We start from the raw sequence: 18706 nt of genomic DNA on the forward strand, positions 1-18706 counted from the left end.
GCCATCTTAACTACTGGTATCACTGTGACTGGTCAGCCGCATGGCATCATCGGGTCTAAATAAGACCTAGAGATCTCATGTTTGCCGCTCTGTACCTTGAAATAGTGCAGGGAGACAGTGTGCTGGAAAAAGGATAGTGTGTTATAGCGTGACAGTACATGCTGGTACAACAGTAAACCAACAATCCTCTTCAGGGCTAATTGAATGCTATTGTATTCTCTAATAATATCGTTCTTATTTTTCATTTAGTTTAGGGTCAGTTTCTGGATTAGTGTATTAGATGCCTGTAAGCTGTGATTCTAGCCTCACAGACCTCGCTGGTGCTACCTAAAAATCATTGTCTGCGGGTGATCCCACTGCCTCTTCCCCTGTGCTATGTGCTGATCAATCCCCTATCCAGGATGCAGGCGTGGATACTTCCCGCCTTGAAGCTGTCTATGCACATGTGCAAACACTATTGTGCCACCCCCGCGTCAGCAACCAGGGCTGCTCGGATCCGGATCTGCGATGGCTCGAGGTATCTCCAAGAGTCTCAGCGCCCTGTTTAGAAAAAACATCAGCATAGTCCAAATAGGATGATGGTAATGGGGAGAGATCCGTTGTTGCAGCAGCAACGATCTTAGGGGGTGAGGAAAGACAACGGGACTGACAGTTCGAACCCCATCTGATTATACTGTCAGACTCCCAATCAATTAGGGGAGCATGAGCACGGAGCCATGGGAAAACTAGAAGTACGTCATCTATGCCCTCAGGTAACACAAGAAAAGAGATGTCCTCTATATGACCATGAGGCAGGGAAAGCCGCAAGGGAATTGTCCTCAATGTAATGGAGTCTGACAACATAGTCCCATTAACAACACGGACAGGAATAGGCGCCTCTAACATAATAGAGGGAATATTGTGTCTTTTCACGTATACTGAGGAAACAAAACTCCCGTCAGCTCCGGAATCCACAAAAGCCTTAATAGGCAATGTAGTCGAAGAGAACGAGAGTTGACCCTGAAAACTACACTTGGAGGGTGGAGAAGACGTATCTAGTAACTCCCATCCTATGGTTACTAGACCGGGGAGTTTCCCTGACAATTAGGACATTTGTTAGCATAGTGTCCTGCACGTCAGTATATGTAACAAACAGTAGTATGACCTAACTCCATAGGAGTGGGAGAGTTCTCAGATACTGAGGTAGATGTAGATGGAACCACAGAGTCAGGTACGGATCTGTGTTTTGGACGTGACGAAGTAGTCTCAAGTTTACGCTCCTTATGGCGCACATCAATTCTCGTTGCTACAGTAATTAGTTCCTCCAAGGTAGAGGGAACCTCTCGAGTAGCAAGAGCATCTTTGACATAACCCGCCAAACTTCTCCAGAAAATAGGTATCAGAACCTCCTCTGGCCAGTTTAACTCAGCAGCCAAAGTACGAAAACTGATGGCATAGGAGCTAGTAGGTGAAGACCCCTGTACTAGATCCAATAATTTGAAAGCCACATCATGGGTAACTTGCAGCCCTATAAACACCGCTTTAAGTGCATCAAGAAAATCTTGGGACCTACATCAGTACACTCCCATAAGGAAGTTGCCCACTCTAAGGCCTTATCCTGAAGCAAGGAAATAATAAAGCCTACTTTGGCCTTTTCCATCGGAAAACGAGAGGCGTTAACCTCCAAATGTATTTGGCACTGATTGATGAACCCACGACATGACCTGGCATCGCCAGAATACTCGTTGGGCAAAGTTAGTTGTGGATCAAGTGTGGATGTCACCACAGTCTGTGGTTTATGCTCTACAGTCTTGAGCCTAGCTTCAAGAACCTGTATGTAGCAGTGTAGTTGTTGAAATTCTGCCATATCAGCCAGACCCTTGGTTCAGTCGTAATGTTACAGGGGCTGCCTGATAGTAGATAGCCACAGGCTGTCAGGCAGTCAGGGTCCACTGTGCAGGAAACCTGCTGCTGAAAATGGCAGAGGATAGGTGGAAACTTGTACCACAGAAGCAGTACTGAGACTGTCAGGTCACAGTGGCACTAAGTGGCACTAAGGCCAAAGACGGCGTACACTGTTTAATTCACAGCGACTACTGTATTAGCATAAACGCAAATGAGGGATATGCTACACAACTTATGGTGACTACAAAAGTAACCAAAAAGGGACGTAGTAGAGTCTGTTAGCTGCACAGACCTCTACATAAATCGTACGGTTACTAACCGTAACCGCACACAGTGACTAGTACCTCTGTTAAATCTCAGAGGAATATATGTGTGATAACACGAGTGACGTCGCTCTCACACAGAGAGTGCAATGTTATGTCTCCGTTAATAGTCACGGAGACAAAAGAGAAGGTCACTTGTGCAAGAGTACAGGAATGTACTTAATGTTTACTAGCTAACCGCTAGCAACGAAGAGCAAAGCTCCCTAAACTAGGAGCTGTAGTGGAACTACAAGTCACAGCACGACCATGGAAGGCAAGCACCTGCCTAGGTCCGCTCCACTAATGTGCAAGGATACGGACAGCAGCTATGCTGCAGGGTACTGGAATGCTATCCTACCGATAGCGCTCACCTACTTGTGACTGTAGCAGTGCAGAGAAGCAACATGCATGGAGCTTCTACTCCATGCAAGCACCAAGATGACTGAACGCTGAACAACGTGTGTCAGGGCTTTTTATAGACTCTGTGCTAGAGTTGAGCGCGGTTCGCGGTTCGAGGTTCTCCAGTTCTAGGCTCGAGTGATTTTGGAGCCTGTTCTAGATCGAACTAGAACTCGAGCTTTTTGCAAAAGCTCGATAGTTCTAGAAACGTTCGAGAACGGTTCTAGCAGCAAAAAAACAGCTAATTCCTAGCTGGCTTTCCGCTGTAATAGTGTAAGTCACTCTGTGACTCACACTATTATGAAATTTCAGTGTATAGTGTGCGGGAACAGCGCCTTCAGATCACTGCTGTTTGTATAATGGCGATCGCCATTTTTTTTTTTTTCCCTTGTCTTCCTTCCCTAAGTGCGCGCGTGTAGTGGGGAGGGCCATTATGTCAGCCAATCCCAGACACACACACAGCAAAGTGGACTTTTAGCCAGAGAAGCAACGGCATGTGTGATAGGATGTCCATGTCACATGTCCCTGCATTATAAAAACGAGTATCTGCCCGTCCGGACGCCATTATCTCTTCTGCGTCCTTGGTGTCAGACATCACTGGCGCAGCTCCGTCCTGAGTCCTATCGCTGATACTGCTGTATGCGCTCCATCCTTTTAAGGGCTCGTACCGGCATGGTCAGAGCCATAGGTGACAGGTCCTGAAAATAGAGACAGCGTCTGTGTAGCTAAAATCAGGGATTTCGTCGCTGCATTTCCCCATTAGGAGGGAATAGAAAGGCAGGCTTCCTTTCCTCTACCCAGACCCACAACCCTGGCACTGTACCCTCCTGTCCTCTGCATACTCCAACTCATTATAACTAAGCCATTATACTAGCAAACACTGAGTGTACCTAGTGTCATCCTAAACGTGACTGTTGGACTTCTGTATAGTCCCAGTAGTGCACAGATATTTGCAGCACCTCTGCCTGCATTGCACACTCCAACTCCTTATAACTAAGCCATTATACTAGCAAACACTGAGTGAACTTAGTGTCATCCTAAACGTGACTGTTGGACTTCTGTATAGTCCCAGTAGTGCACAGATATTTGCAGCACGTCTGCCTGCATTGCACACTCAAACTGATAGTTACTAAGCCATTATACTAGCAAACACTGAGTGAACTTAGTGTCATCCTAAACGTGGCTATTGGACTTCTGTATTGTCCCACTAGTGCAAAGATATTTGCAGCACGTCTGCCTGCATTGCACACTCAAACTGATAGTTACTAAGCGATTATACTAGCAATTTATGCTGCCAGTTTAAGGGCCGTAGTTGCATTGTCAGTGATATTTATTCTTTATTATTCTGCTGTTAATAAAGCTAGACCACCGCTGCAATCTACACCACCTCTCAATTTTTACTACCACATTTTCAGTGCACAATCTTGTCGCAATCAACATGAGTGGCAAAATGACAGATGCTGGTGGAAAGGGAAAGAGGCGTGGTGGAAAAGGCAAAAAAGGTTTTGTCCGTGGGAAGGTGGCAAAGCTCCATTATCATCTGCTGAAGATAGACCATCTACCAGCAAAAGTAAGATGTCTACTACTTACCGTGGACAATCCGATGTGCTCCCTTTTTTACGGACACGAACAACAGGAACAAAGGTAGATGATGGCCAAAAAAGGAAAATGCTTGAATGGATCTCAAGTGGTCCAACAAGTGCCCTCTCAGCCACTTCAAGTACCGCATCCGAAAAACACCAGTCCTCTGAGTTGTCATCCCAATCAAACTTGCTTTCTCCCAGCTCTGAAGTCTCCATCAGCCCTGCACAGTATGGTGGAACTGAGATGGCTGAGTCTGCAGAGCTGTTCAGTCACACTATAGCCTGGGAATCAGAGGTCTGCTCCCAAGCTACAGTGAGTACAGAACAGGAAATGGTCTGCAGTGATGCCCAGAACCTTTGTGACTCTGATTCAGGCCGTGAGGACCAAGTTTCTGAGCATAATGTTGACCCTTTGTCACAAACTGTAACACCTGTGGTTATAGACAATGAGGAACATACTGATGAAGATGAGACGCAGATACCCGATTGGGATGACAACTTAAATATTCGGTCAGGGCAAGAAGAGGCTCGGTCTGAGGGGGAGGGGAGTGCAAACACAACAATTGATGATGAAGTTCTAGATCCCACCTACTGTCAACCCACAGTCTGGCACTAGAGGAGGTCAACAGAGGTGGTGGAGGAGGATGCAACTGATGACGAAGTTACCTTGCGCCTTCCTGGACAGAGTCGGAGTACTGGTAGCACGTCTACAACTGCATCCTCAGCCACCACTCTGCCTCTGAGCACTAGCCTCTAAGCCTTGCCTAGCCTGGTCCTTTTTTGACATAGCAAAAGATCGCCCAAATTATGTGATCTGTAAAATTTGTCATGGTTCTCTTAGTAGAGGTCAAAACCTCAGCAGTGTGACAACTTCTTCCATGAATCGTCACATGAATAAATATCATATGTCCCGGTGGGAAGCTCACCGTGCTGCAATGCGGCCTAGCGGAGCGAACCATCCACCGCCTGCCCCTTCCAGTGCATCCGCGCGCTCTTCATCTTCTAGGACTGTGGGGACAGCTGTCACACCTGTTTTTCCACGCACAGCTTCCACCACTGTAACCGCAACAGGCAGTTTGCTTGGTAGGTCGTCAGTTGGTTTGGAAGGGGAAACAAGTGCGTGTGTACAGCTCTCTCAGACATCGATAGCATCAACGTTAGATGAAGGCAACATCATGTCTACGCCTGCACTTTCTTCACAAACCTCCATTTTTTCAAGGACACCCTACTCACCACCATCTATACACAGCAGCCAGATCTCTGTCCCTCAGATGTGGTCAAATAAAAGGCCACTTCCTGCGACCCATGACAAAGCTAAGAGGTTGACTCTATCCCTCTGTAAGCTCTTGGCTACCGAAATGCTGCCTTTCCGCCTAGTGGACACACAGGATTTTAGAGACCTTATGTCTGTCGCTGTGCCCCAGTACCAGATGCCTAGTCGCCACTACTTCTCTAAGAAAGGTGTGCCCGCGCTACACCAGCATGTCGCATACAACATCACCGCTTCCTTGAGAAACTCTGTGTGTCAACGGGTGCATTTCACCACCGATACTTGGACCAGTAAGCATGGACAGGGACGTTACATGTCGCTGACTGGGCACTGGGTAACTATGGTGATAGATGGTGAAGGGTCTGCTGCACAAGTCTTGCCGTCTCCACGACTTGTGTGTCAATCCTCTGTCTGTCCAAGTTCCGCCACTGCTTCTGCCTCCTCCACCTCATCTGGGTCCTCCACCTCTGCCCCAAGCCTGCCTGGTCAGGCCACCAGCGTTCTCACTGCGCAGAAGGAATCACGCACCCTTCATTACTATGCTGGCAGCAGAGCGCAACGGCATCAGGCGGTCTTTAGCTTGACATGTCTTGGGAATAAGAGTCACACAGCTGAGGAGTTGTGGTCAGCTCTGCGGTCCGAGTTTAATAAATGGTTGTCTCCACTCAACATGCAGCCTGGTAAGGCCGTGTGCGACAATGCTGCAAACCTGGGTGCGGCCCTTCGCCTGGGCAAGGTGACACACGTACCTTGTATGGCTCACGTGTTGAACCTTGTCGTCCAGCAATTTTTAACACACTATCCCGGCCTAGATGGCCTTCTGAACAGGGCACGAAAACTGTCTGCTCACTTCCGCCGTTCAAGCTGAGCGACTTGCATCGCTCCAGAAGTCTTTCCAAAAGTCTTTCGGCCTGCCGATTCATCGCCTGAATTGCGATGTGGCGACACGCTGGAATTCAACTCTCCACATGTTACAGTGACTGTGGCAGCACCGCCGAGCCCTGGTGCAATACGTCATGACGTATAGCCTGGGCCAACGAGATGCAGAGGTGGGGCAGATCACCCTGATGGAGTGGTCACCCTTTTGCACAGTTTCGACATGGCGACGAATATGTTTAGTGCTGACAATGCCATTATCAGCATGACAATTCCAGTCATTTACATGCTGGAGCACATGCTAAACACTATTCGGAGTCAGGGGGTGGGACAACAGGAAGGGGATGAACTACAGGAGGATTCATATGCGCAAGACACAACAACATCACCAAGGTCCAGACGTTCATCATCACCAAGGCGGCAGGCATGGGACCATGGGGGACAAGGATCAACAAGGGCGCATGGTAGCAGGCCAGATGTTGAGGAAGGTGCAGGAGAACATGAAGAAGTGGAGGACGAACTGTCCATGGACATGGAAGACTCAGCAGATGAGGGAGACCTTGGTCAAATTTCAGTTGAAAGAGGTTGGGGGGAGATGTCAGAGGAAGAAAGAACGGTTAGCACCTCTATGCCACAAACACAGCGTGGACTTGGTCCGCATGGCTGCGCAAGACACATGAGTGCCTTCTTGTTGCACTACCTCACCCATGACCCTCGTATTGTCAAAATTAGAAGTGATGATGACTACTGGATTGCCACACTATTAGATCCCCGGTACAAGTCCAAATTTTGTGACATAATTCCAGCCATAGAAAGGGACGCACGTATGCAGGAGTATCAGCAGAAGCTGTTACTCGATCTTAGCTCGGCTTTTCCACCAAACAACCGTGCAGGTGCAGGGAGTGATTCTCCCAGTTGTAACTTGACAAACATGGGACGGTCTCGTCATCTTCAACAGTCTACCCGTACCAGTAGGACCGTATCTGGTGCTGGTAACAGCAATTTTATGGAATCTTTTCATAATTTTTTTAGACCCTCCTTTGCAAGGCCACCAGAGACAACAAGTCTGACAAATAGTAAACGGCTGGAGAGGATGATACAGGAGTATCTCCAAATGAACATCGATGCCATGACTTTGCAAATGGAGCCTTGCTCCTTTTGGGCTTCAAATCTAGAAAAATGGCCAGAGCTCTCCAGTTACGCCTTGGAGATTTTGTCGTGTCCAGCTGCCAGCGTTGTCTCTGAACGTTTCTTCAGTGCTGCTGGGTGTGTGCTGACAGATAAGCGCACGCGTCTGTCCAGTGACAATGTGGACAGACTGACGTTCATCAAAATGAACAAGTCATGGATCCAGAAGGAATTTACTACCCCTGTGTCATCCTGGGGAGAGTAAATGCTTGTGGATTTGGAATGTGCTTGATGCAAATCAAAACATCCTGTTTGCAACTAGGGCACAAGTGCTGCCACTGATAAGGTGTCTGTGTGGGGCCCAATTTTTGGAAAAAAGGGAGGTTCCGCTTGGAGTAACCCTTGCTTACATTGTTTTTAAAAGAAGCCAAGATGAACAGAGCTGGGATCAGGAAAGACTTTGCTACCAACCCCGGTGTCATCCTGGAGACGGTTAAGAATAGCGTATTTTTGAATGTGCTTGATGCAAATCTAGCTGTGAATTGTACAACTGGGGCACAACTGCTGCCACTGAAGGGGTGGGTGTGTGTGGGGCCCAATTTTTGGAAAAAAGGGAGGCTCCGCTTGGAGTAACCCTTGCTTACATTGTTTTTAAAAGAAGCCAAGATGAACAGAGCTTGGATCAGGAAAGACTTTGCTACCAACCCCGGTGTCATCCTGGGGACGGCTAAGAATAGCGTATTTTTGAATGTGCTTGATGCAAATCTAGCTGTGAATTGTACAACTGGGGCACAACTGCTGCCACTGAAGGGGTGGGTGTGTGTGGGGCCCAATTTTTGGAAAAAAGGGAGACTCCGCTTGGAGTAACCCTTGCTTACATTGTTTTTAAAAGAAGCCAAGATGAACAGAGCTTGGATCAGGAAAGACTTTGCTACCAACCCCGGTGTCATCCTGGGGACGGCTAAGAATAGCGTATTTTTGAATGTGCTTGATGCAAATCTAGCTGTGAATTGTACAAATGGGGCACAACTGCTGCCACTGAAGGGGTGGGTGTGTGTGGGGCCCAATTTTTGGAAAAAAGGGAGAATCCGCTTGGAGTAACCCTTGCTTGATGTGTTTTTTAAAAATGATCCAAGATGAACAGAGCTGGGATCAGGAAAGACTTTGCTACCTACCCCGGTGTCATCCTGGGGACGGTTAAGAATAGCGTATTTTTGAATGTGCTTGATGCAAATCTAGCTGTGAATTGTACAACTGGGGCATAACTGCTGCCACTGAAGGGGTGTGTGTGTGGGGCCCAATTTTTGGAAAAAAGGAAGACTCCGCTTGGAGTAACCTTTGCTTACATTGTTTTTAAAAGAAGCCAAGATGAACAGAGCTGGGATCAGGAAAGACTTTGCTACCAACCCCGGTGTCATCCTGGGGATGGTTAAGAATAGTGTATTTTTGAATGTGCTTGATGCAAATCTAGCTGTGAATTGTACAACTGGGGCACAACTGCTGCCACTGAAGGGGTGGGTGTGTGTGGGGCCCAATTTTTGGAAAAAAGGGAGACTCCGCTTGGAGTAACCCTTGCTTTCTGTGTTTTTTAAAAATGATCCAAGATGAACAGAGCTGGGATCAGGAAAGACTTTGCTACCTACCCCGGTGTCATCCTGGGGACGGTTAAGAATAGCGTATTTTTGAATGTGCTTGATGCAAATCTAGCTGTGAATTGTACAACTGGGGCACAACTGCTGCCACTGAAGGGGTGGGTGTGTGTGGGGCCCAATTTTTGGAAAAAAGGGAGACTCCGCTTGGAGTAACCCTTGCTTGCTGTGTTTTTTTAAAAATGATCCAAGATGAACAGAGCTGGGATCAGGAAAGACTTTGCTACCTACCCCGGTGTCATCCTGGGGACGGTTAAGAATAGCGTATTTTTGAATGTGCTTGATGCAAATCTAGCTGTGAATTGTACAACTGGGGCACAACTGCTGCCACTGAAGGGGTGGGTGTGTGTGGGGCCCAATTTTTGGAAAAAAGGAAGACTCCGCTTGGAGAAACCCTTGCTTACATTGTTTTTAAAAGAAGCCAAGATGAACAGAGCTGGGATCAGGAAAGACTTTGCTACCAACCCCGGTGTCATCCTGGGGACGGTTAAGAATAGCGTATTTTTGAATGTGCTTGATGCAAATCTAGCTGTGAATTGTACAACTGGGGCACAACTGCTGCCACTGAAGGGGTGGGTGTTTGTGGGGCCCAATTTTTGGAAAAAAGGGAGACTCCGCTTGGAGTAACCCTTGCTTGCTGTGTTTTTTAAAAATGATCCAAGATGAACAGAGCTGCGATCAGGAAAGACTTTGCTACCTACCCCGGTGTCATCCTGGGGTCGGTTAAGAATAGCATATTTTTTAATGTGCTTGATGCAAATCTAGCTGTGAATTGTACAACTGGGGCACAACTGCTGCCACTGAAGGGGTGGGTGTGTGTGGGGCCCAATTTTTGGAAAAAAGGGAGACTCCGCTTGGAGTAACCCTTGCTTGCTGTGTTTTTTAAAAATGATCCAAGATGAACAGAGCTGGGATCAGGAAAGACTTTGCTACCTACCCCGTTGTCATCCTTGGGATGGTTAAGAATAGCCTATTTTTGAATGTGCTTGATGCAAATCTAGCTGTGAATTGTACAACTGGGGCACAACTGCTACCACTGAAGGGGTGGGTGTGTGTGGGGCCCAATTTTTGGAAAAAAGGGAGACTCCGCTTGGAGTAACCCTTGCTTGCTGTGTTTTTTAAAAATGATCCAAGATGAACAGAGCTGGGATCAGGAAAGACTTTGCTACCTACCCCGGTGTCATCCTGGGGACGGTTAAGAATAGCGTATTTTTGAATGTGCTTGATGCAAATCTAGCTGTGAATTGTACAACTGGGGCACAACTGCTGCCACTGAAAGGGTGGGTGTGTGTGGGGCCCAATTTTTGGAAAAAAGGGAGACTCCGCTTGGAGTAACCCTTGCTTGCTGTGTTTTTTAAAAATGATCCAAGATGAACAGAGCTGGGATCAGGAAAGACTTTGCTACCTACCCCGGTGTCATCCTGGGGACGGTTAAGAATTGCGTATTTTTGAATGTGCTTGATGCAAATCTAGCTGTGAATTGTACAACTGGGGCACAACTGCTGCCACTGAAGGGGTGGGTGTGTGTGGGGCCCAATTTTTGGAAAAAAGGGAGACTCCGCTTGGAGTAACCCTTGCTTGCTGTGTTTTTTAAAAATGATCCAAGATGAACAGAGCTGGGATCAGGAAAGACTTTGCTACCTACCCCGGTGTCATCCTGGGGACGGTTAAGAATAGCGTATTTTTGAATGTGCTTGATGCAAATCTAGCTGTGAATTGTACAACTGGGGCACAACTGCTGCCACTGAAGGGGTGGGTGTGTGTGGGGCCCAATTTTTGGAAAAAAGGGAGACTCCGCTTGGAGTAACCCTTGCTTGCTGTGTTTTTTAAAAATGATCCAAGATGAACAGAGCTGGGATCAGGAAAGACTTTGCTACCTACCCCGGTGTCATCCTGGGGACGGTTAAGAATTGCGTATTTTTGAATGTGCTTGATGCAAATCTAGCTGTGAATTGTACAACTGGGGCACAACTGCTGCCACTGAAGGCATGGGTGTGTGTGGGGCCCAATTTTTGGAAAAAAGGGAGACTCCGCTTGGAGTAACCCTTGCTTGCTGTGTTTTTTAAAAATGATCCAAGATGAACAGAGCTGGGATCAGGAAAGACTTTGCTACCTACCCCGGTGTCATCCTGGGGACGGTTAAGAATAGCGTATTTTTAAATGTGCTTGATGCAAATCTAGCTGTGAATTGTACAACTGGGGCACAACTGCTGCCACTGAAGTGGTGGGTGTGTGTGGGGCCCAATTTTTGGAAAAAAGGGAGACTCCGCTTGGAGTAACCCTTGCTTGCTGTGTTTTTTAAAAATGATCCAAGATGAACAGAGCTGGGATCAGGAAAGACTTTGCTACCTACCCCGGTGTCATCCTGGGGACGGTTAAGAATAGCGTATTTTTTAATGTGCTTGATGCAAATCTAGCTGTGAATTGTACAACTGGGGCACAACTGCAGCCACTGAAGGGGTGGGTGTGTGTGGGGCCCAATTTTTGGAAAAAAGGGTGACTCCGCTTGGAGTAACCCTTGCTTGCTGTGTTTTTTAAAAATGATCCAAGATGAACAGAGCTGGGATCAGGAAAGACTTTGCTACCTACCCCGGTGTCATCCTGGGGACGGTTAAGAATAGCCTATTTTTGAATGTGCTTGATGCAAATCTAGCTGTGAATTGTACAACTGGGGCACAACTGCTGCCACTGAAGGGGTGGGTGTGTGTGGGGCCCAATTTTTGGAAAAAAGGGAGACTCCGCTTGGAGTAACCCTTGCTTGCTGTGTTTTTTAAAAATGATCCAAGATGAACAGAGCTGGGATCAGGAAAGACTTTGCTACCTACCCCGGTGTCATCCTGGGGACGGTTAAGAATAGCGTATTTTTTAATGTGCTTGATGCAAATCTAGCTGTGAATTGTACAACTGGGGCGCAACTGCTGCTACTGAAGGGGTGGGTGTGTGTGGGGCCCAATTTTTGGAAAAAAGGGAGACTCCGCTTGGAGTAACCCTTGCTTGCTGTGTTTTTTAAAAATGATCCAAGATGAACAGAGCTGGGATCAGGAAAGACTTTGCTACCAACCCCGGTGTCATCCTGGGGACGGTTAAGAATAGCGTATTTTTGAATGTGCTTGATGCAAATCAAAACATCCTGTTTGCAACTAGGGCACAAGTGCTGCCACTGATAAGGTGTCTGTGTGGGGCCCAATTTTTGGAAGAAAGGGAGACTCCGCTTGGAGTAACCCTTGCTTGCTGTGTTTTTTAAAAATGATCCAAGATGAACAGAGCTGGGATCAGGAAAGACTTTGCTACCAACCCCGGTGTCATCCTGGGGACGGTTAAGAATAGCGTATTTTTGAATGTGCTTGATGCAAATCTAGCTGTGAAGTGTACAACTAGGGCACAAGTGCTGCCACTGAATGGGTGGGTGTGTGTGGGGCCCAATTTTTGGAAAAAAAAGGAGACTCCGCTTGGAGTCACCTTGCGGTGTTTTACATGATTTTAGAAGGGCGTGCCATGCCTATATCTGTGTGTCCTCCTCTTTTTCCTTGTCCAGTTGTTTTGTTTTCGCATGAGTATATGTCCTTGTCACTTTCCCATGTGTTTGTGTTGTGTTTTGAGTTGTTTGTCACCTTTTGGACACCTTTGAGGGTGTTTTCTAGGTGTTTTTATGTGTTTGTGATTGCCTGCCATTGTTTCCTATGCAGTTCGAGTTCGGTTCGTCGAACGTTCGACAAGCCGAACTCGAACGGGACGTCCGTTCGGCGAACCGACCTCGAGCCGAACCGCGACCAGTTCGCTCATCTCTACTCTGTGCCTCCTCCAAGATGGAGGATTACACAGCTAATCAGCTTCAGGAATGTCAGCAATGACGTCACCCGCCCAATCGGCAACCAGAGCGTCATAGACATGTGACACCGCATCAGCGGTGACGTCACCCGCGACCAATCTGCGTTCTCCACATGGCGCACATGCGCAGATTGCAACTGTGTCCAAATTAGATCGCACATGCGGAATAGCGCATTTTCTAGACTTAGGCGGGCTTTGCACACTACGACATCGCAGGTGCGATGTCGGTGGGGTCAAATTGAAAATTACGTACTTCCGGCATCGCATCGATGATACACATCGTAGTGTGTAAAGGCTCGATGATACGATTAACGAGCACAAAGGCGTCGTAATCGTATCATCGGTGCAGCGTTGGCGAAATCCATAATTACGCTGACGCAACGGTCCGATGTTGTTCCTCGCTCCTGTGGCAGCACACATCGCTGTGTGTGAAGTCGCAGGAGCGAGGAACATCTCCTACCGGCGTCACCGCGGCTTCCTTAGGATATGCGGAAGGAAGGAGGTGGGCGGGATGTTTACATCCCGCTCATCTCCGCCCCTCCGCTCCTATTGGCCGCCTGCCGTGTGACGTCACAGTGACGCCGCACGACCCGCCCCCTTAATAAGGAGGCGGGTCGCCGGCCAGAGCGACGGTCGCAGGACAGGTGAGTCCATGTGAAGCTGCCGTAGCGATAATGTTCGCTACGGCAGCTATCACAAGGATATCGCAGTTGCGACGGGGGCGGGCACTATCGCGCTCGGCATCGCAGCATCGGCTTGTGATGTCGTAGTGTGCAAAGTGCCCCTTAGTCTCCAGCACTATTGTGATCGAGGACCAACAGGACGCTGTAACAGAGCACCAGAGGAGGGCAAAGGAGAACACGAATTATCAGAAGCAGACCTCGTAACACCTCAGCAGTCTGAGAACACCAGCCCACTGCTCTCAGTTTTATCCTGGCTTAGCATCAAAATTGAGAAGCACCATCCATTTCCCAACTAATGGATGTGCCACTCTGGGGTGGCTGTAGGCTGCTATTTTTAGTCTGGGATGCACCAAATAACTTTTCATGCCTGATAATACTAGCCCCCAGCTGTCAGCTTAGCTTTTGATGGTTATCAAAAATAGGAGGGACCCCACAATGTTTTTTTTAAATTATTTATTTAAATCATTTTAAAAAACATGAATGGGATCCCCTCTTTTTTTGATAAGCAGCCAAGATAAGGCTGACAGCTGAGAGTTGCCGCCCCCAGCTGTCCGCTTTATCTGCACTAGTTATCAAAAACAGGCAAAAGCCCACATTATTTTTTTTTACTTATTCCCTATCCACATTTGTTTGCACAACAATTACCCCCATTTTGCTTTGTTTTTCAGCAGTCCCCTAGCCCTTGCTATGACCACTTTACAGAAATTTTACAGGACAGACATTTGGGACTTCATTGACTTATATGGAATTCGGGGTCCGAGGTCAAGTTTGGGGCAAGTCCGGGTCCCAAACCGAACTTTTAACTAAAGTCCAATCGAACCCGGTGAAACCGAACTTCCATTGGTTTGCTCATCCTTACCACTAAGTACCGTATTTAAAATCATTGCCATGAAGGAATTTTATGATGTTGGATTGCAGTAATTATAGTTTGCCATTGCTGTTGACTTTGTTGAAACCACTTTATATAGTTATATTATATTATATCTGTATTAGTTGTGTTGAGGTATATAAATGGATTGTTGTTTTTTTTTTTTGTATGTCTCTCGCCTTAAAAAAATCTAGAAAAAAAAATCAAAAATAAAGTCTAAGCAAAAAAAGAAAAACATTTTTTGGAGAATCTTACAATAAATGTTAGAGTTGTTACACCTGCTAAACTCTGTACATCCATAAACCAAAAAATTCTGCACATCATGTACGGAGTATATACACCACATATACAAAAATACATATTCTATATATATTTGTAATGGAAGAAAAATAGTCACAATACTAACCATCTCTGCCGCTAAAATTAATCCAATGAAGCATTGAGGGAAATGAGAAAGGCAAAATCAAGTAAGGCTTTAAAAAAAACAACATAACAACAGCAAAGTCTAGTCCTCTCAGCCAAATGTAATTCAATGGCACTCACTTTTCTTATTTTCTTACGGCATATGTGAGAGAAAATGTTGTAACAAACTGCTTTTCTTTTTGATGTATTAGGCTTTGCAAAATTTCACATTTTTTTCCTTTTATTTGGCAACAGTTGACGTCTACAATGGACATTACAAGCCTGTTGGTCTTAAGTATACTGAGGCACAGTCTTTACTGTGTAGAATTTATTCCTATAGTAATTTAACTCCAGTTTATAATTTTTCAGGATTTAATACTACTAAAATTACCACAGCTTACTTGTAAGTTTTTTTTATTACATCATCATCTAAAGTAATATGATCGTTTAGAAGCAAGTATTTCTGACTAGATAAACGCATTAGGCAATGTAAGATGGTGACTGGTGAAATTCTGGAGGGGAGATATGCTTCACTGAGGTTGTCAGTCTCTGTGATGTGAACCCAGAAAAATGCTCCAACATGTTAGATGTTGTGAGTGTTAATCGCCCATGTTATGAAATATAATTCTGGAAAAAGCAAGCTAATGACTTACCTGCATCTCATCCAGTTTAGACTGTATGTCTGGTGTATAGTCACTCACAGCACAGCAAAATGGATCAAATGGTTCTGCACCAAACAAATCTTTTTCTACAATACATAATACATTTAAGTGTATACTTTCATATCATATACAAGTAAAAAACAGGGTACTTAGTGAACACTCTTTTGATAAAGAAAATGTAAAATTCAATCCCACACCGTGACAAGGTGTACCTGTTACGGTTGCTGTGGCACTGGAGACTATGTTCGGATTTCTTGCTACTGCACATGTGCGAGCACTGGAGACTATGTTCGGATTTCTTGCTACTGCACATGTGCAAGCGCTGGAGACTAAGTCCTATCTTGGAGCCACTGCACATGTGCGAGTGACATCATCGCTGACACGAGGTCACATGTCTCTGACACCTTCTAAGCTGATTGGCCGCTGGTCATATGCTTGTGACACGTGGTCACATGTCTCTGACACCTTCTATGCCGATTGGTCGCTGGTCATGTGCTTGTGACGCTTTGCTCGGTGATAGGCCAGTGTGACGTCATTGCTGTCGTTCTGGCAGCGGATTGGCTCTGGTGTCCTCCATCTTGGATGAGGCACAGAGTCTATATAAGACCCTGACGCACGCCGCCCGGCGCTCAGTCCTCTTGGTTCATGCATGAGAGTAGACGCTCTGTGCACATCCCTCTAGGCATCTCTCTGTCTATGCTAGGTGAGCGCTACCGGCAGGGTAGCGTTCTTATACCTTACAGCTTTGGCTGCGATCCGTATCCTTACATCTTAGTGGAGCGGACATAGGCAGGTGCCTGAGGCACATGGTCCGGCTGGGCCTTGTGATTCTACTCGTAGGTGGACGTTGCCGCTAGGGTAACGTTCCTTATACTGCATCTGGCAGTTGTTCGTATCCTCACACACTAGGGGAGTGAACATAGGTAGAAGCTTTGTGCGGCTTGTGCTGCTGTCCGTCTCTTTTGCACCACTAGTGGAGCGGACCTAGGCAGGTGCCATATCTAGGGGTTCGTGTCCTCGCACACTAGTGGAGCGAACGCAGGTAGGAGCTTTGTGCGGCTTATGCTGCTGTCTGTCTCCAGGCACCACTAGAGGAACAGACCTAGGTAGGTGTCATTTCACACTCACTGCTTTTGTCTCTGTAACCATTAACAGAGACCATACCACACACCCTCCAAGTAAGGGAGGAATTGCTTTATTTCCTAATTATATTCCTCTGTGAGTTTAACAGAGGTATTGCACTCTGCACTTGTGCTATTACTATTTACAGTGGCACACTTATATACCCCTTATCCTCTGCTATAGTCTGCAGCAGAGTCTATGCACGGTGGACCCTGACTGTCTGATATTCCTTTGGGTTTTATTATCAGACAGCCCCCCGTAACAGTACCCAATCAGAATGGCCACTAAGAACAGGGTGAAAGTGATTCCGTGGCCAAGAACACGATCAAACACCAATGCAGAATTCTGAAGAGACAAGTTTGGTAATACTCTCCATCCAGCATATGGGCTCTGAAAAAGATCTTTCTTGAATACTAGAAAAAGATATATGCTGTCATATGTCATCATCCTTTATTTTAGACCTATAAGACTTGGTGCCGTCCTTAACCCTACAATGCATATTGGGGGCATTTTAGGCCCAAGTGCTCACTTTTTTGCTATTATCTGTAAAATTACTTTAGTTAGAATTTCGAAACTCTAGATATTCCTCAAGTATGCCGTTGTTGCTAATATTCAAATTGACTCTCCAGGACAGGAGACAAACTCCAGCGCAGCGCCACCTATTGGAAGTAGCGATCCTAAACGTTAAATGTGGATTTTTAACAATCCTTTACATATAACTTAGGATATATATGCCAGATCAGAATCCCAATTTGCAGACACGGTGTTTTGGGGTGCTTGCCCCTCGTCAGTGCAAAGTATGGGGTGTCTGATCTGGCTCATGAGAAGCTTTGTGGGGACCACGGGGGAACACTATTCTCCTTATGGAGACTTTGCAAGCCAGTCTGGCTGCCAGTGAGGGGACTTATAGCTGCCATGCCCCTCTGCAAAATATTCAAATTGTCTCTCCAGAACAGGAGACAAACTCCAGCGCAGCGCCACCTATTGGAAGTAGTGATCCTAAAAGTTAAATGTGGATTTTTAACAATCCTTTACATATAACTTAGGATATATATGCCAGATCAGAATCCCAATTTGCAGACACGGTGTTTCGGGGTGCTTGCCCCTCGTCAGTGCAAAGTATGGGGTGTCTGATCTGGCTCATGAGAAGCTTTGTGGGGACCACGGGGGAACCCTATTCTCCTTATGGAGACTTTGCAAGCCAGTCTGGCTGCCAGTGAGGGGACTTATAGCTGCTAATATTCATTTGTTCATATAATTTTTTTATAGGCATTTTGGTGCAACAATGCTTTTTTGGGGAAAACCACATCTGTACAGAATGGGGGCCTTTTAGGCCCCTGCTATTTTTATCATGTACTCAGCAGTGTTGGTGTCTCAAGTTACTTTATTTGTAGTCAAGGTTGCTGGTGGTAGGGCTGGTGGAACACGCCATGTGAGGATGTCATATGATTTTGGGATAGAGAGATAAGGTCATGACAACATCTCAGGTTTTTCTGAACACAGTAATGAGCTGTGAAGAGAGTACTGAGAACAGTTTACACTGTGAGCTAATTGCTGAAGGACCTGTGATGATATTGTGGCACCCTGGACTAGCCAGGTAGCCACAAACATAACACCACACACACCCCCTCCCCTGGATAGTAACACCAGTCAAACAAAAATCCTTGTTGCATCCAGGGTCTGATGTCCACACCAGGTGGGGCGGAGCCAGGTGGTTGGCCCCACCCACCGAGGAGTTCACAGGCCTGGAGGCGGGAAAAGTGACAGATTAAGTTTGGAGTTGAAAGTGAGAGGACAGAAACTGTGAGTGCCTGGGTAGGAGCCAAGGCACTGTCAGCAAGGCTGGCAGACGGTGGTGGCCATCTGCAGGAGTTAGTGGATCTCTGCGGAACCATAGGACCAGGGTCGGGCGGTGGCCCGCCGGTACCGAACCGGGGAGCAGAGTGAAGCTAAGCACAATGGCAGGGCCATCGGACCCCGACTAGGCTTGGAGCCACCGACAACGGTCAAATCCGAAAGTGACCGGAACCCCAGGGGTTTCCTAACACCC

General features: G+C 46.8%; 1 protein-coding gene across 8 annotated transcripts in view; it reads right to left on the reverse strand.

The window, feature by feature from the left end:
• GULP1 (GULP PTB domain containing engulfment adaptor 1) overlaps positions 1-18706 on the reverse strand; it is a 2424202-nt gene that overhangs the window by 245080 nt on the left and 2160416 nt on the right. For 7 of the 8 annotated variants that reach the window (XM_075317776.1, XM_075317775.1, XM_075317771.1 and 4 more), the window contains one exon: positions 15526-15620. The exons of the other annotated variant lie outside the window; for it this stretch is intronic. In XM_075317776.1, coding sequence (XP_075173891.1) covers positions 15526-15620 — 95 coding nt within the window. The remainder of the gene's footprint in view (positions 1-15525; positions 15621-18706) is intronic. 8 annotated transcript variants of the gene reach the window in all.

This window comes from Anomaloglossus baeobatrachus, chromosome 7 (genome assembly GCF_048569485.1).
Source record: "Anomaloglossus baeobatrachus isolate aAnoBae1 chromosome 7, aAnoBae1.hap1, whole genome shotgun sequence".
Classification (NCBI taxonomy): Eukaryota; Metazoa; Chordata; class Amphibia; order Anura; family Aromobatidae; genus Anomaloglossus; species Anomaloglossus baeobatrachus.